We start from the raw sequence: 25,053 nt of genomic DNA, 5'->3' as shown, positions 1-25,053 counted from the left end.
TCATATCTCGTATTATCGAGGTTTACTTCCAGGAAAAGGACAGGAGAACAGAACTGATTTATAAAAAAATTTAATGGTGAGTTACTATGTGTTACATGTGTAGCTGTTTAATATTTTTATGTATTTATTAACATCAATTTGTGTAGCAGTTTCATTCTTAGCACAAATATGTAAATAAGTTACTTATGCAGGATGTTTATTAAAGAAGCTTTTGTTTTAGGGTTTCTTTCCTTTTTTCGAAATTCGCAATTCTCAACCTGCTCTACAACAGAACCACGCTTCGCCACTGCAGGAGTGTTGAAACAATAAGAAAGCATACCACTAAAAGCAAGACAATGAGCAGGCCAGAAATAATAGAGTAACAGACATAATTAATTTAGTACTCTGGCACTACTACATCTCTTTCAACAACAAAATTTATAAAGTTGACCAAGGGCCTGATAGCTGAAACAATTATGTCATATAGAAAATAAGTATGGCACTGAAAGATAGCATTACAAATAAATTAAATTCTATAAGAGGTATATGGATGGCAACCACAGTACAATTGTTGGCATATTTGATGGAGTACAAACTATCTTTAATAAATAAAATAGCATGCATGAAAATATCTGTTTTACCCTTGAGCCTGAAGAGAATCACACCATAACTTTTCCTGGCATCAAAATATCAAAACAGCGCAAGAATCTTTCAATGTTCACAGAAAAGTTACTAGTACAGATACCACTATATCAAAGTCTTGTACGCAGCCCACTTTTCACAACAAAGCTGCATATAGCTAAATGCCACATATGGCCGCTTTAACATGCACAACTCCAACAAGAAATTAAAACTATGAAAAGTATCACTGTAAACAATGGAAATGATCCTTCAGTTATTAATATAGTTTCATAACATGTAGAAAACAAACTGAGCAAGCAAGAAAAAATTATACTTAAAACTGACTGCACCCCAGTAGTTAAACATGTACAAATGCCATATCTTGATCTAATGACAGGTGTATTAGATATGTTATTCAAAAACACAGGTATAAAAATCGGCTAGAGTATCACTAACAACCTAATTAGTGTGCTTATTCACAGTATAAAACCACCACATGCAGAGCATAATGTGTCTGCCACTTGGAAAATTACGTGCAGTTAGTATAACCAACATTACACGGGGCAGAAAGGCAAGAAATTCAGAACTCGACTTAAAGAACATATAGTGCGCCTCAAACCAGCGAAAAGCAACCAATGAGCAGTAGCACCATAAATTACAAGCACTTGTCACCTTTTGAAAATCGAAGTTAACGTTTAAATTTTGCTCACAATCAGAAACTCAAAAACACAAATTTCGTAAAATACATGGAAATATTCATTCATAATACAAAAACTCAGATAGTGTTGTTAACAAGATAACGGAACTGAAAAAGTCAAAATTTTTCCGTAGCCTTAAGCTATTAGAAACACAACCGATTTAATACAGTCCAGTATGAAACAAGCAGCTATCAGTAATCCACTACCATTTTCACAAATATCGCTGTAAAGATGAGTTAATTGACAGCCATGAACATTCTATAACACTGTCATGTTGTATTAAGTGTAAACTGTTTCCATCTTTGTAGAAGATGTATTACTGTTGTCTAATTTTTGAACGGGGATTCTTGCACATATCTGTCATCATGACTGCTTTCTTTTTAAAAAAAAGACAGTATGTAATTCATGTAATGTAAGTTATAATTTGACGATAGAGAAGATGGGCACGATGTCAGCCATTTAGACAATATAGGAATCGACTGAGACCCTGGGTTGTCTGGAGGATTTGTACACAGTTTTAACTTTTCTGGAAGGTTCTCTATGTTGATAAATGTGGCATGTGTGTGCTTGTCTGATCATCCTTCATTCTTTATTAATTAATTAATTACTACTGTATATATAACCTAATTCTAACAAATCATTTTTCTACAAAATATAAATTTCAGGTTTCTAAAAACCCTAAAAGTCATATAAATATTGTTTGTAGTTATTGAAAGCATTCCTTAGATCACTTTCACTATTTTAGTTTCTCTAAAAGTGTGTAGACAAATTTTACTCTATCCTGAAACGCAACAATGACATTTTAGTTCCATCATACATCCTTATTATTTGCTTCATCAATCAGTTGAAGTTTCATGGAGTAAAGAGCATAGGTATCAGCATTGGTTTCATGCACAGTCACCTTTTTAAATTGATGCTGTGTCTAGACCTCACAGTATACAATTTCTTTCAAACTATCAACACAGATTGCTTTATCTATTAAGATTATTTATAAACTTGTGAATGAATAAAAGAAATAATAACAGCTGTAGTAGCTCTTTTTTAATAGTATCCACTTCTTCTTTATTTTCCATTGTGCCTTCCAATTTGGTTCTTACAGACGTTAAAATTATTCATGCTTCTCAACATTTCATCTGTACTGCGTGTAGGGTTCAGAGCCCTTTTTCATGTTACTCAACACTTCCTACAGAAACACAAATCTCTGTGTCTTGGTGTTTCAAAAACTATTTCCGTTATATATAGTTATTATTCCAGTTCCAGGAAAGTCTAGCTTTTCTTAAGATGTGTCAATGCGTAACACTGACTCAATGTTTCTCTTTATTATGAAGATATTCTAGTTAGTAATTTCTGAGACTCCATAGTGATTGTATAGTAAGTTTTTCCTTCATATCATGAGCATTATTATTATGGATATGTTGTAAAACCAATTAGAAAAATGTTATGGTACTCTATAACTTATTATGTCAAGACTGCGACTAATTATTAAAATCATTCACATCAGCACCAGATTTAAAAGTTTGGAGCGAAAGCACTGAAGCCTTCAAACAAATGTTAAGTTCAACATCTTGACTTTTATAATATAAAAATTTTGCGTTTGGCATGACTTTCCTAGCTCACTAAGGAGAGTACTGACAAAAGGAGGGGCTACATGTTGAACGGTGAATTACTCTTGCGGATGAGTAAAGGAGCTCTGTTGTAGGGTAAAAAAATGCATTCAACACAGTTTTAAACTGTTATGCAATTTTGGCTTTAAAGGTGTGCTGGAAGAATGAAAACATACATCAGGAAAAGTCATGGGATAATGTCGAACTGTAGCTTGTCACTGACCATTCATCCATGACAAAACATATAGTAGAATGTAATAGGAAGTTCGAAATAAATGAATGATATTGACTACATTGCTGACATTAAGCCAAAGTATAACAAGTTAAACATGAGAAGTTCTGGCCAAAAAGAAAAGTTACTTTGTGTGACTGCAGTTCAAAGTCAATAATATCTCGGTATTTATAAAAAGAATCAAAGGTCTACACATTATACACAATGTGCTCAAAAGTATCCGGACACCTGGCTGAAAATGACTTACAAGATCTAGACGCCTTCCATCCGCAATGCTGGAATTCAGTATGGAGATGGCCAACTCTTAGCAGTGATAACAGCTTCCACTCTAGCAGGTATACGTTCAGTGAGGTTCTGGAAGGTTTCTTAGGGGAATGACAGACCGTTCCCCACGGAGTGCTGCACTTAGGAGAGGTATTGATGTCGGTCGGTGAGGCCTGGCACGAAGTCCGCGTTCCAAATCCTCCCAAATGTGTTCTATAGGACTCATGTCAGGACTCTGTGCAGGCCAGCGGATTACAGGGATGTAATTGTTGTCTAAGCACTCCACCTCAGGCTGTGCATTATGAATAGGTGCTCGGTTGTGTTAAAAGATGAAATCGCCATCCCCGAATTGCTCTTCAACAGAAACAAGAAGGTGCTTAAAATATCAATGTAGGCCTGTGCTGTGATAGTGTAACGCAAAACAATAAGGGGTGCAAATCCCCTCCATGAAAAATACGACCACACCATAACATCACGGTCTCCGAATTTTACAGTTGGCACTACACTCGCTGGCAGTTGACGTTCTCCGGGCATTCGTCATAAGAATACCATCAGATCGCCACATTGTGTACCGTGATTCGTCAGTCCACGCAACTTTTTACCACTGTTCAATCGTTCAGTGTTTACGCTCCTTACACGAAGCGAGCGTCGTTTGGCATTTAGCGGTGTGAGGTGTGGCTTATGAGCAGCCGTTCGACCATGAAGTTCAAGTTTTCTCACATCCTGCCTAACTGTCATAGTACCTGCAGTGAATCCTGATGCAGTTTGCAATTCCTGTGTGATGGTCTGGATAGATGTCTGCCTATTACACACTTCAACTGTCGGTGGTCTCTGTCAGTCAACAAACGAGGTCGGTCTGTACGTTTTTGTGCTGTACGTGTCCCTTTATTTTTCCACTTCACTATCACATCGGGATGTTTGAGAGTGTAGAAATCTCGCGTACAGACGTATGACACAAGTGACACCAATTACCTGACCACGTTCGAAATCTGTGAGTTCCGCAGAGCACCCTATTCTGCTCTCTCACGATGTCTAATGACTACTGAGGTCGCTGATACGGAGTACCTGGCAGTAGGTGGCAGCACAATGGACCTAATATGAAAAACGTATATTTTTGGGGGTGTCCGGATACTTTTGATCATATAGTGTATACTAAAAGAAAAAATCCAATGTTGTTGGACAGAAGAAAAGAAAACAGACGCATCACACAAATATGAAATATAAATTTCGTGTCATGTTTCGTCCTTATGAATTACAACTAGAGAACTTGGACACGTAACTGTCTGCGTGACACTAGGGTACCCCTGTCGCCAGTCCGTGATACAAAATGTGTGACGCCAGTCTGGACGTCAACTGTGACTCCAGTGCCATTAGTCAGCATGTCAAGCACTATTTACAACAGCTGTGAGCCATGTTGCCTCGGAAGAAGATACAACACTTTTGTCACCCTTTCCAATCCGTGCATGGATCCAGGCCAGAGTGGGTCCTACGTCACGTAGATAAGAAGGATCGTACTGCTCTTTGAAAATTTGACTCCATTTTGTAATCCCTGAAATAACTTTACATAGGCTCTCAACCCTTGAACTTTCATTTCGTTTTCTTCTCCCTCTCCGAGTGCTTCACTTTTTTTGTTATGTAGTGTACTGTATGTTTAAATTGTCATGGTTCAGAGTCAAGCAGAGTTTTCTAATGGACATCATATTCGGCCTTTGAGCCTTTTCAAGTCGTACTGCAAAAGATTTTGCTTTAACCTACTGCAATTTCGGCCTTTGGGCGATTGTCAAGTGTACTGCAAAAGATTTTGCTTCAGCTTGTCTGACATGCGCTTAAGGAATATCTTTTGCAGTACCAGCTGAAAATGAGCCAAAGGCCGAAATTGCAATAATGAAATGAACAATTTCTACAGCCAACGGCAAATATAATGATATTTAAAAATACTGTATGCATGTTGCTTTCTAAATACAGAATCACGAAATGATCAACATGTACGTCTTTTATGCAGAATATATATCTATAATGTAGCATATCGTTTATAGAACAGTACTTGAAAGACATCTGCTCAGCTCACGTGACTTCCACATTATTTCGATCGATATAGGAGGAAAGGAAGACATGGAAAGCATTTCAGAGACATGCTGCTAGATTCTTCTCTCCCTCTGAGAAGTGATAGACTCTCATTATATTGCAAATGTTTACTTACTGGTTCCACAACTGCGAAGGAGCCATGCAGTTCCTTATTTGGTGTAAGGCCTTCTATAGCGTCTAGTAATTTAGTTTCGGCACTGTAAAAGTGTGGATGCGAAGCTGCTATTGGGAAATCTAAAAATGAAGACAGAAATTTCATTATTATTCCTTGTTATCAACTACAATAAGTGAACTGTACTAATAAGGTAACTTGATAACTACAATTGTAGAAACACATAATTACTGCATATGAAATCGAAGCGCATTTGTTGAGAACGAATAACTTTCTCTGCAGGAAGCAGAGGCTGAGTTTATCAATTCTCACTCGCTACAAAGAAATCTTAAAACTACATACACAGGGTGAACGAAAATTCCAGCACTGAGATGAAACAGTACAAAAATTTCTGTTACAAAAATTCGTCCCTTGCATATTCTCCGTAGAAAATGTACGTATAATGAAGGTCTACATCTACATCCATACTCCGCAAGCCACCTGACGGTGTATGGTGGAGGGTACCCTGAGTACCTCTATCGGTTCTCCCTTCTATTCCAGTCTCGTATCGTTTGTGGAAAGAAGGATTGTCGGTGTGCTTCTGTGTGGGGTCTAATCTTTCTGATTTTATCCTCATGGTCTCTTCGCGAGATATACGTAGGAGGGAGCAATATACTACTTGACTCTTCGGTGAAGGTATGTTCTCGAAACTTCAACAAAAGCCCGTACCGAGCTACTGAGCGTCTCTCCTGCAGAGTCTTCCACGGGAGTTTATCTATCATCTCCGTAACGCTTTCGCGATTACTAAATGATCCTGTAACGGAGCGCGCTGCTCTCCGTTGGATCTTATCTATCTCTTCTATCAACCCTATCTGGTACGGATCCCAGACTGCTGAGCGGTATTCAAGCAGTGGGCGAACAAGCGCACTGTAACCTACTTCCTTTGTTTTCGGATTGCATTTCCTTAGGATTCTTCCAATGAATCTCAGTCTGGCATCTGCTTTACCGACGATCAACTTTATATGGTCATTCCATTTTAAATCACTCCTAATGCGTACTCCCAGATAATTTATGGGATTTACTGCTTCCAGTTGCTGACCTGCTATTTTGTAGCTAAATGATAAGGGATCTATCTTTCTATGTATTCGCAGCACATTACACTAGGCTACATTGAGATTCAATTGCCATTCCCTGCACCATGCGTCAATTCGATGCAGATCCTGCTGCATTTCAGTACAATTTTCCATTGTTGCAACCTCTCGATACACCACAGCATCATCTGCAAAAAGCCTCAGTGAACTTCCGATGTCATCCACCAAGTCATTTATGTATATTGTGAATAGCAACGGTCCTATGACACTCCGCTGCGGCACACCTGAAATCATTCTTACTTCAGAAGACTTCTCTCCATTGAGAATGACATGCTGCGTTCTGTTATCTAGGAACTCTTCAATCCAATCACACAATTAGTCCATATGCTCTTACTTTGTTCATTAAACGACTGTGGGAACTGTATCGAACGCCTTACGGAAGTCAAGAAACACGGCATCTACCTGTGAATCGGTGTCTATGGCCCTCTGAGTCTCGTGGACGAATAGCGCGAGCTCGGTTTCACACGACCGTCTTTTTCGAAACCCATGCTGATTCCTACAGAGTAGATTTCTAGTCTCCAGAAAAGTCATTATACTCGAACATAATACGTGTTCCAAAATTCTACAACTGATCGACGTTAGAGATATTGGTCTATAGTTCTGCACATATGTTCGACGTCCCTTCTTGAAAACGGGGATGACCTGTGCCCTTTTCCAATCCTTTGGAACGCTACGCTCTTCTAGAGACCTACGGTACACCGCTGCAAGAAGGGGGGCAATTCCCTTCACGTACTCTGAGTAAAATCGAACTGGTATCCCATCAGGTCCAGCGGCCTTTCCTCTTTTGAGCGATTTTAATTGCTTCTCTATCCCTCTGTCGTCTATTTCGATATCTACCATTTTGTCATCTGTGCGACAATCTAGAGAAGGAACTACAGTGCAGGTCATTGGCAACAGTGTAATCACGTGCATGACGAGTGTCTTCAAACAATGCAATGTGGCTGTGACACCCGAATTAGTGCAGCATGTGGGGTTTTTGCGTTTGAATCCTCCAGTTCACGAATTCTACGACGGATGCCGGTGCGTTTTTTACTGTGTAAGTTTGATATGTGCAATAATGCTGCGGTATACTGATGTACACTCTTTCTTGGGTGTTACATAACCTGACACTTTCTTTTTTTTTTTTTTGTTTGAAACCGTGAACAACACTATTACTGATGAGAAATGTCTGTAACGTCTATGAAGAGTCATAATTGCTTAGAAATAATACGACAGAAATAATTACAAAACTTACTTATGTGGAGACGTTAAACATACTACAAGCTGTAATACTTTAAACTGTTACCTGTGAATGTGCACACATATCAGGAATTCCGTTACGTTGAGTTATGTGTGTACACGCGATAACATCAGTTGGCTTTATATGTGTGCATGTTCGGGTTAGCATAGCTCGAGGTGTACTTCTTGTCCCCCCCCTCCCCCACCCCCCAAGCTCTCCCATTGCCCGATGCTTCAGTATGCGCAGCACCGCTGCTGACCTATGCCTACAAATGGCCTTGGGCAGGAATGCCTGTCTATGAATTGTGCTATTGAATTAGCTTTACATCTACCACTTGAAGGTCACATTATGCAAAAAATAGAGTGAAATTACGGTTTAAACGCATTGAAGATTGTATGGGCATTGTACTTATTACTTTAAATCGTATCACATAGCACGTATTATACAATAAAAGCAAATATGATAAATACCAAAATCAAAAAGTAAGTAGCTTTTTAAAAGAGTAAATATTTATCCGTAATTTGCGTATGTTCTTAAAATCAGTAAGTACCTTGTAGCACACACTCTCTAATGTATTATGAGGCCTTGAAGCGAAATTACTGCACAGCACAAATAACAAGATGAAACATTCACACCATATTAATTCAGATACGTGCCCTTGCCAATTTTTAACAATAAATCAGTGTCGTATTACGCAGTTTAATTTTTGTGACATCATATCTACTGAATTATGAGACATACGGAGATACAATATTGTACGTACATTCAGCGGCGTAGGTATACAATATTGTACGTACATTCAGCGGCGTAGGTGAATACTGTGTGCGAGGTGTGTTGCGAATGCCGTCAGTAGTAAAGAAGTAATAAACTGAAACATCATGCATGATGGGTCAGTTTTCCGTGCGTCTCAATGCTTACGACGGTATACATCCTGAAATACAGTATATGTCGTACAATGATATTCAGAAGAATGGAAAGTAAAAATGAGGATGTGTTAGATGACTATCATTTAGGCTTTAGGAAAGGTTATGGAGCACAAGGCGGCAGTTTTGACTTTGTGCTTGATAATGACAGCAAGACTAAAGATAAGTCAAGAATTTGTCGACCTGGAAAAAGCGTTCGACATTGTCAAATGGTGTTCAAAATTCTGAGGAAAGCAGAGGTAAGCTAAATGAGGGACGGGTAACATTCAACACGTACAAGAGCCAAGAGGGAATAATAAGACTAGAAGACCAAGAACGATGTGCTCGTATTATACAGGGTGTACGACAGGGATGTGGTCTTTCACCCCTACTATTCAATCTACACACCGTAGAAGTAATGATGGAGATCAAAAGTTAAAGAGTGGAATCAAAATTCAAGGTTAAAGGATACCAATGATACAATTCGCCGAAGACATTGCTATTCTCAATGGAAATGAAGAAGAATTATAGAATCCGCGAAGCAGAATGAATAGCCTAATGAGTACAGAATATGCATTGCGAGTGAATCTAATAAAGACGGAAAGAATGAGACGCAGCGGAAATAAAAACAGCGCGAAACTTGACGTCATCAGTGGTGACCAAGAAGTACATCGAGTTCAGGAATTCTGCTGCCTAGGCAGCAAAACAACCAATGACACGTGGAGAAAGGAGGACATCAAAAGCAGACCAGCACTGGCAAAAATGTCACTCCCGGCCAAGGGGAGTCTACTAGTATCAAATACAGGCTTTAATTTGAGGTAGAAATTTCTGAGGATGCACGTTTGGAGCACAGCATTGTTTAGTATTCAAACATGGACTGTGGGTAAATCGGAACACACATGGATCGATGCATTTGTGATGTGACGCTACATACGAATGTTGAAAATTCGGTGGACTGATAAGGCACAGAATGAGGAGCTTCTGTGCAGAATCGGCAAGGAAAGAGATATCTGTGAACCATTGAAAAGAAGAAAGAACAGGATGATACGACGTCTATTAAGAAATCAGAGAATAACTTCCATTATACTATAGAAAGCTATAAGTAGGACAACGGTAGAGGGAGATTATACGCAGCAAATAATTGGGGATGTAGGTTTGCAAGTGCTACTCTGCGATTAAGAGGTTTGCTCAGCACAAGAATTCGTGGAGGGCCGCGTCAAACCGGTCAGAAGACGACTAAAAAAAAAAATGTTTAATTTTGCAGGTGTACAGTTAGTAGTACAGAAGAAATCAATTAAAACGTCATACCTGATACGACGCATTTTATTGCATAAACAGCGAAAACGTTGTAAGCAGCAAATCTTTTTTTATTTGCTCATTTTGTGGAGGCTGCCAGCGAGAGACAGATTCTTAAAGGTCTGAAATCACATGTAAAATTTGTTGCAAGTCACTAAATGCTCTCATTCTCAAGTGTTGTATGAGTAAAATAGGGTTACGCTAGCATCGTGGCCTACATTTCTTTTCGACCCCCAACGCTTTGGTATGCAGGGGGTTTTCATCCCAACTGCTATTCTTTTCCCACAGCAAATGTTATGTGTACAACGTTTGGTTGAAATTGGTCCAGTTGTTTCGGAGGAGCTGTGGAGCATATGTAGGTACTTAAATACATACACTTTTACAATATGTATGGATACTTTTTTATCTTGTGATCCGATTTTCATGAAATAAACTCTGTACGGCGCTCCAAGGTATGCTCAAGTTACGTGTAAGAACCCTATCAAAATTCGTAGAGTAGTTTTGGAGTTTAGGCAGTTCAAAAAAAACAGACAGTATCAGTGACACCAAGTATTTCTCAAAACATACATTGTCTTCAGAGCAGGTGCTCAGAGCGCCTTCCCACGTCTCCATTTAGCGAGTCGCAGGAACATGGTTCTGTGATATCTTCGCATCCACAGTTATTAGAGCAACACAAAGTGCACGCTACCAATTCGCTATCTGTGTAAAAGCGTGCGTCGAAGTGGGCCGTTGTTCCTACGCACGTTATAGCTATTGTTTTTGGAGCATTCCCAAATCTGGAGTCATAGTACTGAAATTTTAAGTTGCAGCGCATTCCATGACACCCGTGTGGAGTTGCTAGTCTCTCATCGAGCGTCTCCCCAGGTGGCGGATTCAGGAATGTTCACCAGATATGGTGGACACTGGGGAAATAAAATACCCGGGCGGACCAAAACTAGCAAAACAATAACTGCTGCCTTGCAGTTGGGAGTTGGGTCTCCAAAGGTTAAGGGAAGAAAACCCTGATTAAAAATCACGCGTCCCCTGGTAGGGGTTGGACGCACGGTTGACAGCCCGCTCTTTAAAAAACAACTGTTGCAAAACTTCTACAAAGTAAAGTCGGACGGATGAAGGAAGACGGACCTGGCATGGAAAAGGACAAAGAGGATGGAATACAAGTAAATAAAGGAGGGAAAATTAGGAAGAAGAGAAATGTAAGGAGTAGATCAGATCTATATATTGGTACTTGGAATGTGAGATTCCTATATCGACCAGGAGCAGTGAAACTAATGCTGCATCAAATAATGAGTCTGAAGCAAAGTATAAAGCACTACAAGAAATTAGATGGACAGGGAGTTTTAGAAATGAAAGAGGCGAATATATTCTATAGCTGCAGTAAAAGAAATCACCAGCTGGGGACAGGATTTGTTGTACATCATCAATTAAAGCATTTGGTAATAGGGTTTACACCCATTAGTCCAAGATTATCAACACTCAGGATAAAGGGAAAATTCTTTACCTGCTCCATAATTAATGCCCATGCACCAACAGAAGAATCCGAAGAAGAAGAGAAAGAAGTATTTTATGAATCTTTGGAAAGAGTATATGATGAGTGCCAAGGGCATGATATTAAAATAATATCTGGAGACCTAAACGCTCAGGTTGGGAAAGAACAGATTTGTAGACCAATAATTGGCCCCCACAGCAAACACGCAACAAGTAATGATAACGGAACAAAGCTTATACTGTTCGCAGCATCAAGAAAGATGGTAATAGGATCAACACTGTTCCCACATAAAGAAATTCATAATGGAACATGGAACTCACCGGATGGAAACACAGTAAACCAGATCGACCATGTGTTGATAGATGTTAGACACAAATCGGACCTATTGGACGTGAGGAGTCTCAGAGGCCCAAACATAGATACAGATCATTTTCTGGTATGGGCAGGGGTGAGGGCAAGGATATCTAAAGCAGCGAAAGGAGACCGACCCAGGGCACAGAAATATAATATAACAACTTTAGAATCAGTGGAAGTAAGAGAACAGTATCGGGAGAAGATAACCCTGATTCTGGAAAACGCTGGAGAATATAACAATATTGAAGATCAGTGGGAAGCGACAAAAACGACGGTGGAGACATCGGCAAGAGAGATACTTGGAATTGGAACAAGACAAGTACGACCATCTTGGTTTGATACTGAATGCGAAATAGTAACTGAAGAAAAGAACAAAGCATATAGAAGGACACTGTGATCACACTATACTAGGAGGATAGAAGAAGAATACAAAGAAAAACGGAGGATTGAAAAGAGGACTCACCAAAGAAAAAAGAGAAAATGGATGAAAGCCAATGTCAAAGAATTGGAGCTCATGAGAAGCAAAAATGAAATAAGAAAATTCTATAGAGAGGTGAATGTGGCAAAACAAGCTTAATAAAAGATGAGACAAGGAATATAATAAGTGAAGGGAATATGCGAAAGATGGCGCAGGTATTTTGACAGTCTCCTCAACCCTAGAATAACCATACCAGAGAACCCAACAGACACCAATGGGGAAGAGGACTCAGACAACAACACTACCCCACCAAATATAGAAGAAGTAAAACTACCATGAAGAAATTGAAAAACAACAAGCCGGCAGGGACAGATGGTATTCCAGCAGAACTGTTTAAGCAAGGAGGCAGAAGCTGGAACAAAGCCTTCTGAAAATGATCACCAGAATATGGAAAGAGGAGAAAATGCCCCAACAATGGAAAGAGGGTATCATATGTCCCATATATAAGAAGGGAGATAAGATGGAGTGTGGCAATTACAGAGGGATCACACTACTTAATTTGGGATATAAAATACTCTCTAATATACTATTCGCCAGAATACTCCCAATCATACAGAGGGAGACAGGGCCGTACCAATGCGGATTCCTTCCTGTGAAGTCAACCATAGATCAAATATTCACCTTAAGACAAATCCTGGAAAAAAACAAAGGAATTTGGAGTTGGCACGCATCACCTCTTTATAGATTTCAAAGCAGCTTATGATAGCATAAATAGAGAGCAGTTATATCAAGCTCTAGATGAACTGGGAATTTCTAGAAAGTTGCTAAGGCTGGTGAGAATGACAATGAGCGAAACACAAGGTAGTGTAAGAATAGGAGGAATGATGTCCAACACATTGAGTATTAAAATGGAGTGCGACAAGGGGATGCATTGGCATGCCTTCTCTTTAATGCCGCCCTGGAGAAGGTGATGAGAAACGCAAACCTTCTGAACAGAGGAACGATCTTCTATAAATCGGTGCAGATACTGGCCTACGCAGATGACATAGATATAATAGCAAGGACCCAAAAAGCAATGGAAGAGACATTTACAGCTCTTGAACAGTCCAGCAGGAACATGGGGTTAATTATTATTGAACAAAAAACAAAATATGTGGCAGCTGGAAAAGCATATAGAGAAAATATGCCAAATGCTATAACAATGGGCGATTATACATTTGAGAGAGTTGAACATTTCAAGTATCTGGGCTCGACAGTTACACATCTAAATGATACCTCCTTTGAAATTAAGCAGAGATTAATACTGGCCAACAGAGCTTATTTTGCCCCAACAATACTTCTATCCTCAAGGCTCCTGACTCGTACCACGAAATTAACTATGTATAAATCACTTACACGACCAGTGCTTACATATTCCTCTGAAGCCTGGACTTTAACAAGCAAAGATATTGAAATACTGGATGCATTTAAAAGAAAGGTACTTAGATGAATTATCGGCCCAATCTGTGAAAGAGGAAGATGGAGGAGGAGATACAACCACGAGCTACATACCATATACAAAGACCAACCCATCAGAAGGATAGTGAAATCATCCAGACTGAGGTGGGCGGGACATGTGGCTCGCATGAATGATACAGAAGTACCAAAAAGAATATTACAAGGAAAGCCAGGAGAGCAGAGAGGACGTGGTCGTCCAAGAGCCAGATGGGAAGATGGAGTAATCGGAGATCTTAGGAAGATGAGCTATAGAAACTGGAGAGTATTGGCCAAGGACCGAGAGAGATGGAAGGAAATTGTAGAAGAGGCCAAGGCTTATCATGAGCTGTAGAGCCAAGAAAGAAGAAGAAGCATTCCATGACAAAGTCAACGATGTGAAGATTTTCAAAACACTTTTGGAGTGGTCGTTAATTAACGTATCACGAAAAAGACATGAACCACAATACTGTCAGCCATGATGTCAAGTAGTAGTCTGCTCTGCGTGTGATTTACGAGTAACCGAAGTACAGTTTTGTTATGCATTCACCAAACTATCAGTGTCACTCCTAAGAAGCCTTTCACTGGCGGCAAAGCACAAGATTTTTTCAGGCCAACGTAGCAATAATAATAATAATAATAATAATAATGGTAATAATAATAGAATTAAAGGTAAAAGTCACAATTAATCACTACATCATGACGATACAAAAACAGAACCACAGACGAGTAAATACCTGTGAAGCGGGTTACTCTACTTCATATTGATGTACTGTCCTCAACAAATGAGATGGATATGACAGTGGTAAGCACGATGGAGTCTTTATTAATCGACAATAACCAGTATCGGAGGGTATATCAGGAATTGAGTTCGAATGTTACTGTTGAAGTAAAGCGAAACAGTCAAGCTAGAGTGAAACACTTAAGCCAGACACCATATCACGCAGTTTAAAAGAAAAAAAAAACTGAAAAATGTACAAGACCTGGAATAGAATTCGAGTACTGTAAGGCAAAACTCTGCCTACTGCAATAACTAGGCAGCGTGACACAAAACTATACTATGAAGACACTTGTGCTGGGCTTCATATGACGTCCGAAAATATGCACGGGACAAAGTTTTCTAAGAGATATTTTTGTGCTATTGGTATACAAGGAATCGCGTTGGTTCATACCGTATAAAATAACACGTATGGATGCAACCATGCAAGCATGTTACAGTTTTTGGAGCAACTGAAAATGGCGCTGGAATATAGGTACTTAGACTTGACAACAAAGTGATTATTATTCTGTAAGGAAGCTAACGTGGTATTTACCATGGTAGCACGGAGAAATGTCAGTCAGCCCTGATGGCAGCAATGGTGTTCCCGGAGCTCTGTAGCATTCTTCTTCTGGGTTCGCAGGACGGTCGTACGTCTCTCCCGGGAGCTCGAAACGGAAAGCTGACACTCCATCTCTGGTAACGTCGCCTGTGGGAAAACATGCTGGTTGTAACAACTTCAAATACAAGTTCAAAACATCGGATAAACAAGAGTCATAGGATTTAAATAAGTTTACTGGACAAAATATTAGTCATCCCTACAGGAATCATTACAAGGGTCGTTTGATACCCTATAATACCGCCCCTGTACTTGTTAACCGCCTGGATTTGGTTACGAAATGAGTCCACAGGGCTGCATACGTACGTCGCATCAAACTGAGGCCAATCGCTGAGGACTTGAGGTGCATTTCCACAAAACTGCTGGGATGCCGACGTCGGCGCTTTACTCACTGTCTCGGCATGCTCCGCAGATTTTATATGGGGTTTAAGTCAGGTGATTTTGCAGGGCAATCGAAAAGTAACAGGGTTGGAAGCGTTAAAAAAAAAGTTACATATTCTCCCACCCCGATGAAATTTTCTGTTATCGTCTTGAGTAGTAGGGGTATCAGCAGTATGCTTACTAAGCAGAATTTTGAAATAAACATGCTGATTCACATTAATGTTCACTTTCGATATCGAGCCCTATTAATGATAAGAAAAACACTCTCTAAACATCACAGATCCACTTGCGGTATGAACCTGACGTTGCACACATATAAGATGAAATGTTTTATCTAGCCTTCGTTGCACTCGACGACATGCGTCATTCTTCAGACTAGATCACATCCAATTTCGACGGCTTCTAGCCCATTCCAGACGTGAAAACTTATGTGCCTGTGTGACCGACTCCAAATATTCATTGTATGCCGTTAACGTCGCAATATTCTCTCGCTAATAGGTAATTCCTGACAGGTTACGAAGCGATTTCGATTCACAAGCCGAGAAACGTTTCTCCAGTCCCTCTCCGTCAGGATGTATTTCGGATCACAATTCTGACGTCGTGTTTCGTGACCATGTGTGTTACGCCAAATTGAACAGTCCGCCGTGAAACACCAACAAATCCGGCAACTTTGTACACCGTATGGGCACAGACACGGTCGAACACGATTGTCCCTTTTTTACCGCTCAGTCACATCCTTACATGTACCCATGTTTACGTACAATGACCACTTGAAACATTAATGTCTCACTGATCGCTACTTCCTTATGCTTACGTAGGGGGCAGGGCGCGTGTATTCTTCAGTTATAATGGAATATTTCAAGAGAAAAGCCTGTTAGTAATACGAGTACAGATCCTTTGTATGTGTAAATGTTAGGCCTTAATACCCTTACAGATTCAAAAACACTACAAGAAATGTTAGCAGTGTGCAGTAAGATCCAGTATGTTGTTTTTTATCGGAAGCGTACATAACGGTCACATATACGTCAGGAACATTGCTCTGTGTTCTATGGCATGTTCAAGAATGGGATACATTGGTGGTGTGGGAATGAAAGAAGGTTTCTACTATTAACACTTTGATCTAGTGAGGTTGATAAATTATTTACTGGACGAAATGCGAGGGAAGGTCACATGCAGATTGGAGACAAATTGTACCTGGATATGTCTTGCATTGTGATGATAATTTATAACCTCTGGTTCATACAGATGCTCGTCAGTGGTCAATATATGCTGTCGAGGCAACACGATGGTACCACTATTCTGAGTTCCCTTTAATTTGAGAAGGTAGTATCACAACATAGTGAATCGAGAAGCCTTTATTAAGGTGGTGTGTGTACGAGGGATCGGCAGTGTGTACATCGCTCACCACTCCTCATAAGAGCGAGTTTTTGCAGGCGACTTTTAAGAAAATACTCCAGACTTCCATCAGTGGAGAAAAAATGGATGATGTTCACTATAGCTTGCAAAGTGATAACACTCATGATGTCTTCAGACGTGACTTTGGCTGCTCTTACAAGTGCATTTGTGTTCTTAACAAACATATACCTAAAGAATGGACAGTCTTAAAGGTCTCACCAGTACACATGAAATGGAATAGATGTAATTCGCTGAATTATAGACCCATTGAGATCTATTTATAGTACAATTTTGGAACACGTACCGTGTTCCAGTATTTTGAAACATCTCGAGAAAATGATCTATTCTTACATGACTGTCTCAGATTAAGAAATTATCGTTCAGGTGAAACCCAAGTGGCTCTTTATGAACTATAAGTAGTGATGACTCCGACAGGAAGTCTCACGCAGACTCCATACTGTTAGATTTTCAGAAGAGTTGTGACACCGTTCCACGGCTAATAACCAAACTGCGTCTCTTTGGAGTATTACCTGAATTGTGTTACTGCATTTGTGACTTCCTTTCAGAAAACTCACAGTTGGTAGTAACTCATTAAATGTCGTTTGTCGAAACCGGACAGTTATCCGGTATTCCTCAAGTGCTGCAGCCACTTTCCTGTTTTTAAGCTATGTAAAAGGTTTAGGAGAAAACCTGTTTAGCCCTGTTAAGCTGCAGGCACTGCCGCTATCACCAGAGGTCACCTGATAACATCAGTCGTCGTCTTGGTCACGCTGCGTTCAGTCTCCTTCTGTCGGGGTCGATACAACGATGCTCACGTGTTTAGAGACAAGTCCTGTATTCCGACTGTTGCTGTTAAAACGACGCCAAATGTATGTGAATAAACCATACCTCTCTCGAGAAGAACATGAAAAGTTCCATTTGTCTCATCTGATAGAACAACAAGCCTACTTTTAGGAATATATTAGAATGAAGAGATAAACGTTCTATTACGAAATGATTCGTAGTGGCATTGAAAAATATATCAACTACAGAAGATGAATTTCAGCGGAAGAGGGGCTAGACGCAACCATACGGTAACATTTTCTTTTACTCCTTCTACGTGTATTTAATACCATGCATAAAAACTCAATTTACTTCTCGTATCAATTCCGGATACAATTCCAAGCTTTCAGTGATTGCCTCCATCATTATTGTCGGGGCTAAAACGGACTGTCCTGAACTGGTGAGGCTCCACTTTTTTCTTTTTTTACTTTTTTTTTTTTTTTTGGTCATCAGTGTACTGACTGGTTTGATGCGGCCCGCCACGAATTCCTTTCCTGTGCTAACCTCTTCATCTCAGAGTAACACTTGCAACCTACGTCTTCAATTATTTGCTTGACGTATTCCAATCTCTGTCTTCCTCTACAGTTTTTGCTCTCTACAGCTCCCTCTAGTACCATGGAAGTCATTCCCTCATGCCTTAGCAGATGTCCTATCATCCTGACCCTTCTCCTTATCAGTGTTTTCCACATATTCCTTTCCTCTCCGATTCCGCGTAGAACCTCCTCATTCCTTACCTTATCAGTCCGCCTAATTTTCAACATTTGTCTATAGCACCACATCTAAAATGCTTCGATTCTCTTCTGTTCCGGTTTTCCCACAGTCCATGTTTCACTACCATACAATGCTGTACTCCAGACGTACATCCTCAGAAATTTCTTCCTCAAATTAAGGCCGGTATTTGATATTAGTAGACTTCTCTTGGCCAGAAATGCCTTTTTTGCCATAGCGAGTCTGCTTTTGATGTCCTCCTTGCTCCGTCCGTCATTGGTTATTTTACTGCCTAGCTAGCAGAATTCCTTAACTTCTTTGACTTCGTGACCATCAATCCTGATGTTAAGTTTCTCGCTGTTCTCAGTTCTACTACTTTTCATTACCTTCGTCTTTCTCCGATTTACTCTCAAACCATACTGTGTACTCATTAGACTGTTCATTCCGTTCAGCAGATCATTTAATTCTTCTTCACTTTCACTCAGGATAGCAATATCATCAGCGAATCGCATCATTGATATCCTTTCACCTTGTATTTTAATTCCACTCCTGAACCTTTCTTTAATTTCCATCATTGCTTCCTCGATGTACAGATTGAAGAGTAGGGGCGAAAGGCTACAGCGTTGTCTTACACCCTTCTTAATACGAGCACTTCGTTCTTGATCGTCCACTCTTATTATTCCCTCTTGGTTGTTGTACATATTGTATATGACCCGTCTCTTCCTATAGCTTACCCCTACTTTTATCAGAATCTCGAACAGCTTGCACCATTTTATATTGTCGAACGCTTTTTCCAGGTCGACAAATCCTATGAAAGTGTCCTGATTTTTCTTTAGCCTTGCTTCCATTATTAGCCGTAACGTCAGAATTGCCTCTCTCGTCCCTTTGCTTTTCCTAAAGCCAAACTGATCGTCACCTAGCGCATTCTCACTTTTCTTTTCCATTCTTCTGTATATTATTGTTGTAAGCAGCTTAGATGCATAAGCTGTTAAGCTGATTGTGCGATAATTCTCGCACTTGTCAGCTCTTGCCGTCTTCGGAATTGTGTGGATGATGCTTTTCCAAAAGTCAGATGGTAAATCGCCAGACTCACATATTCTACACACCAACGTGAATAGTCGTTTTGTTGCCACTTCCCCCAATGATTTTAGAAATTCTGATGGAATGTTATCTATCCCTTCTGCCTTATTTGACCGTAAGTCCTCCAAAGCTCTTTTAAATTCCGATTCTAATACTGGATCCCCTATCTCTCCACTTTTATACCAATGGGAAAGCATCTGATTGCCTGTATTACATGATGACTAAACGGATATGGTGCGTATTGAGGTGGCACACTCTATATCCAGGGATGTCGTTCGCACTCTCTATCCGTCGTTGCTTGCAGCAGCACCCAGTCCCTCCCATCAGGCGGTAAGCTGTGAGAAGTCTTCCTCTGTGCTTTTTCTTTAACAAGTGCAAGCTTCCGTGTATTGCTTAGTGCACCGTGCAGTGCTAAGTGCATATCTCGTACCTCTATTCAATTCAATTTCAATTTCTTCAGCAATCACAGAATCCCAATCAGTCGATATGTGAATAATTATGCTTATTTAACAGGCCATGCTCTGCAACCACTGTTCCGGCTTCCTCTTTAAGCTCTAGACTTCTGCACTTCCCACAAATTACATTCGCCTCATGGCATCCTATCTTTCGAAACGCCCATCTTATGTCACCATCAACAACACCAAATCCCGTATCTTCCATCCCAATGCAGGTGTGCCCCAACGTTCTGTCCTCTCACCTCTCCTGTATGTCTCTTCACTGTCGATATGCCAAAGCCCCCTCCTTCTCTTCATCTCCTCCAGTATGCCGATGACACCGCCTTCCTGGCCTTCTACCCTACCCTACAGAATTTTCAGACCCCAATAGGAGTGTACATAATGGTGGATGGAAAATATCTTATCAGGTTTTATCAGAGGATAAGGAGAAGGTGCCGAGATGGTGTACATCTATTGGGACATCTTGCCGCATCATCATAGAAGAACGAACTACCTTCTTCCTACACTCTCCATATGCCGTGACCATGTCGGCTTCTCCTACACAGGTAAATCCCATCGACCACTCGCGACCTACTGCTTGGAATGTCATACACTAACTAGCAATTCGCAGTGCACTCAAGGAACATACTATCAGCAAACATAACAACATTGTATCTAGCAGGTTGAATGGCACAAATGAGTGTCGGTGCGGAAACTCTGCACAGTATGACGACTCACACTAGACTCTTGAAACACATACCACTAACATCCTAATTTCCCATACTGTTTGTTAATGTCAATAGGCATTGCTCCACTTAAAGAAGTGTATGTTTGCACCAAATTACACTTCGTAGGTATTCTTACAAACTGCTGATTGGCTAACTATGAACCACTGACTGCCAATCCATTCGGTGAAAACCGCACATCAATAGCACTTGCCATTTCTCATACAGATGCGCTGAAAGTTTTAGGGGATTCACCCTGAATACGTCGTTGTCCGTGTTAACTGTGAAAAATATGTCGCTATTGTTAAAAGAATGTTACTCTCTTATTATACACTGGCAGATTTAAGTACAACAGACTTGTGTAACTGTTAAGACTTCTGCTTCTCCTAAAAGATCTTTATCAGTAGTGCCATATGCATTCTGCGAATATTTTAATAAGTACTACAGAAAATTTAGATGTGGCAGTGCTTAATTTTAAGCTTCAAAGTGGTTGCAAAGTGTGAAAAATCTCACATGTATTACCACAAATGATAAATAATTATAATTTTTTCTGATATATCGTCTCTGACATTCATCTACATCTACACTGATACTCTGCAAATTACATTTAAATTATTGCCAGAGGGTTCATCGAATCACCTTCACAATTCTCTATTATTCCAATCTCGTATAGCGCGCGGAAAGAACGAACACCTATATCCTTCCGTACGAGCTCTGATTTCCCTTATTTTATCGTGGTGATCGTTTCTCCCTATGTAGGTCGGTGTCAACAAAATATTTTCGCATTCGGAGGAGAGAGTTGGTGATTGGAATTTCGTGAGAAGATTCCGTCGCAACGAAAAACGCCTTTCTTTTAATTATGTCCAGCCCAAATCCTCTATCATTTCTGACACTCTCTCCCATATTTCGCGATAATACAAACATTGTCTTTGGAGATATCACATCTCTCACTGTTAGTGTTTTTGGTCATCTTTTGTGAGTATGTGTACAAACAATCCATGTCGTTCTGCAGATTTAGTGATATATCGTAATAGAACATCTTATTTCTTCCTAAAATCGAACACTTTATTCCTTTCCGTCCTAAAAAAAATTGTGCTCTGTGTGTGGTGATACGTTTATTAGCTATTAGTGTAGTTGATCACAGGTTTTTTAGTGAGCCATAATCCAAAAGCAGGGACAGTTTGTTTGCCATATTTGTCATCCATTGAATTTTTTTCCCGTGTGGTGCATCGAGTATGAAGTGAAATACATTTTTCTAGTGATATCTTCTTTCTCTCCTACCCTGATATATACTTTACAATGGTGATGGATATAATCGTATGTGGAAAAATAACCTGATGCAAACACTGAGCTACAGCACACACCCCACTGTAGAGTGAAAGTTTCATTGTGGATTCCACCTAAATACTGAACTTTTTGCACAAATTGAATACACTTTATGTATCTAGATACTGCTACAATGTAAACATTACATTTTCTGGTGCATTTTGGAATATTGTGACATTCTTGACAAGCATCACAGCTCAGGGAAAATAATTAATATGTAGCTCACAACGTTTATTTGAAATTAAGCTCATATTCTTTATTACCAGTTATTACACCTTTTGGTGACAGTGACAAGAGCTCTTGGTGTAGTGATTTAACTTGTGACGCTTTAACAGTTCAGGCATCTTTTGGTGATGGTAAGCAACTGGGATGTAAGGAAACAATTGTTTTTAGTGGCGTCTTCTCTCATCACGGAACAACCTTTAACGTAAAACTCATGTTTGGCAACTACTTATTCCTACTTCTTTATTTATGTTCTACAAGCAAATATTGATTTTAATCATTAATAGGGCATATTTTATATACTAGGTACAACATTCCATATCGAATGATGTATTTACTCGAATGAAATTTACGTATGTGACTGGTTAACGATTTTCTGGAAGTCAATAACGCAATATTAGTTGAGAACATTTTCGGTGTATTACACATTTCCGATCCTTTGACGTGTGTCTCAAGAAAAAAGCATTTTCTGTCAATATTAGTGCAGTATAACTGGGGTTTCATTGTAACCCTCGTCTGACTGAAAGAGAGAGTGGCGTTTTATAGTTCACCTCATGTCCAAATGGGACTAGTTGTAATTGGCTCTTGAATTTTAATACTAGGCTCGGACTAGAAAAGAGGAGGGGGTCGCGGAACATTGTGCAATGTCTGTGCGCCGTTGTACGTGTAATATGCATGTCTTTGACCCTGCATCCTTTTAATACTTGGTCGGAGGTATATATGCATGCGTAAATAGTGTAATTTCACATTATTTTTAAGTCAGATGTAAACTTCTTTCATAAATATTGACTGTCTCTGCTTTAATTTGAGGGTTACGTAATTTTTGCTTCTTAATTGGCATTTTTTAAGTACTTTGCTCTGACTAACTGGAGATTCGGAAGTTTATCTCAGAAATAATGTAATTCGACACCGTTTCTATGCTTCACTGGAGATAAGGAGTACTTCGCTGTACTTAGTAGTAGATAGGGAGAGGGGTGTTTAAATGTTTCACTAACACAATAGGGGAAGGGTGTTTAAATTTTTCACTACACAATAGAACAATTTCCTCCATTTGGGAATTTTTAATACTGCTCAATGATTGGATGGTGATGTAAAGGGGAACGTGCCTATTCACTGACACGGATGATGTCACACAGTAACACAGTTGATGATATCATTGGTGAGAATGACCGTGTTGCTAGGTCATTGATCTAGGTCAAATGTCATAAATGTGAATATTGCATATTCCGACGCGTTTTAGTATATTGTAACATTCTTCACAAGTTAATGAAATTATCAGTCTAAATATAAAACCACGCACAAAGTAATACATATACAATATAATTTAATGACGAAAACAGTTCCTTATTTAGGAAGTAACCTACGACATATAATACGAGAGGCAGTTACATGAAAATGGGAGAGATGAAAAAAAGTATGTAAATTGTTTATTATTCTAAAAGTAATCTCTGAAACCGTTAATATACACTCCTGGAAATTGAAATAAGAACACCGTGAATTCATTGTCCCAGGAAGGGGAAACTTTATTGACACATTCCTGGGGTCAGATACATCACATGATCACACTGACAGAACCACAGGCACATAGACACAGGCAACAGAGCATGCACAATGTCGGCACTAGTACAGTGTATATCCAACTTTCGCAGCAATGCAGGCTGCTATTCTCCCATGGAGACGATCGTAGAGATGCTGGATGTAGTCCTGTGGAACGGCTTGCCATGCCATTTCCACCTGGCGCCTCAGTTGGACCAGCGTTCGTGCTGGACGTGCAGACCGCGTGAGACGACGCTTCATCCAGTCCCAAACATGCTCAATGGGGGACAGATCCGGAGATCTTGCTGGCCAGGGTAGTTGACTTACACCTTCTAGAGCACGTTGGGTGGCACGGGATACATGCGGACGTGCATTGTCCTGTTGCAACAGCAAGTTCCCTTGCCGATCTAGGAATGGTAGAACGATGGGTTCGATGACGGTTTGGATGTACCGTGCACTATTCAGTGTCCCCTCGACGATCACCAGTGGTGTACGGCCAGTGTAGGAGATCGCTCCCCACACCATGATGCCGGGTGTTGGCCCTGTGTGCCTCGGTCGTATGCAGTCCTGATTGTGGCGCACACCTGCACGTCGCCAAACACGCATACGACCATCATTGGCACCGAGGCGGAAGCGACTCTCATCGCTGAAGACGACACGTCTCCATTCGTCCCTCCATTCACGCCTGTCGCGACACCACTGGAGGCGGGCTGCACGATGTTGGGGCGTGAGCGGAAGACGGCCTAACGGTGTGTGGGACCGTAGCCCAGCATCATGGAGACGGTTGCGAATGGTCCTCGCCGATACCCCAGGAGCAACAGTGTCCCTAATTTGCTGGGACGTGGCGGTGCGGTCCCCTACGGCACTGCGTAGGATCCTACGGTCTTGGCGTGCATCCGTGCGTCGCTGCGGTCCGGTCCCAGGTCGACGGGCACGTGCACCTTCCGCCGACCACTGGCGACAACATCGATGTACTGTGGAGACCTCACGCCCCACGTGTTGAGCAATTCGCCCTCGCTCAAAGTCCGTCAACTGCACATACGGTTCACGTCCACGCTGTCGCGGCATGCTACCAGTGTTAAAGACTGCGATGGAGCTCCGTATGCCACGGCAAACTGGCTGACACTGACGGCGGCGGTGCACAAATGCTGCGCAGCTAGCGCCATTCGAAGGCC

General features: G+C 40.5%; 1 protein-coding gene across 1 annotated transcript in view; it reads right to left on the bottom strand.

The window, feature by feature from the left end:
- Positions 1 to 25,053, bottom strand: part of LOC126203316 (scavenger receptor class B member 1-like) — a 390,661-nt gene that overhangs the window by 17,463 nt on the left and 348,145 nt on the right. The window contains exons 7-8 of the mRNA XM_049937582.1: positions 15,187 to 15,339; positions 5,599 to 5,717 (exon numbers count right to left, since the gene is read on the bottom strand). Of these exons, the coding sequence (XP_049793539.1) occupies positions 5,599 to 5,717; positions 15,187 to 15,339 (272 nt within the window). The remainder of the gene's footprint in view (positions 1 to 5,598; positions 5,718 to 15,186; positions 15,340 to 25,053) is intronic.

The sequence above is a fragment of the Schistocerca nitens genome, chromosome 9 (genome assembly GCF_023898315.1).
Source record: "Schistocerca nitens isolate TAMUIC-IGC-003100 chromosome 9, iqSchNite1.1, whole genome shotgun sequence".
NCBI lineage: Eukaryota > Metazoa > Arthropoda > Insecta > Orthoptera > Acrididae > Schistocerca > Schistocerca nitens.
The sequence above is the reverse complement of the archived record's forward strand: the minus strand, read 5'-3'. Positions and strand labels throughout refer to the sequence as shown.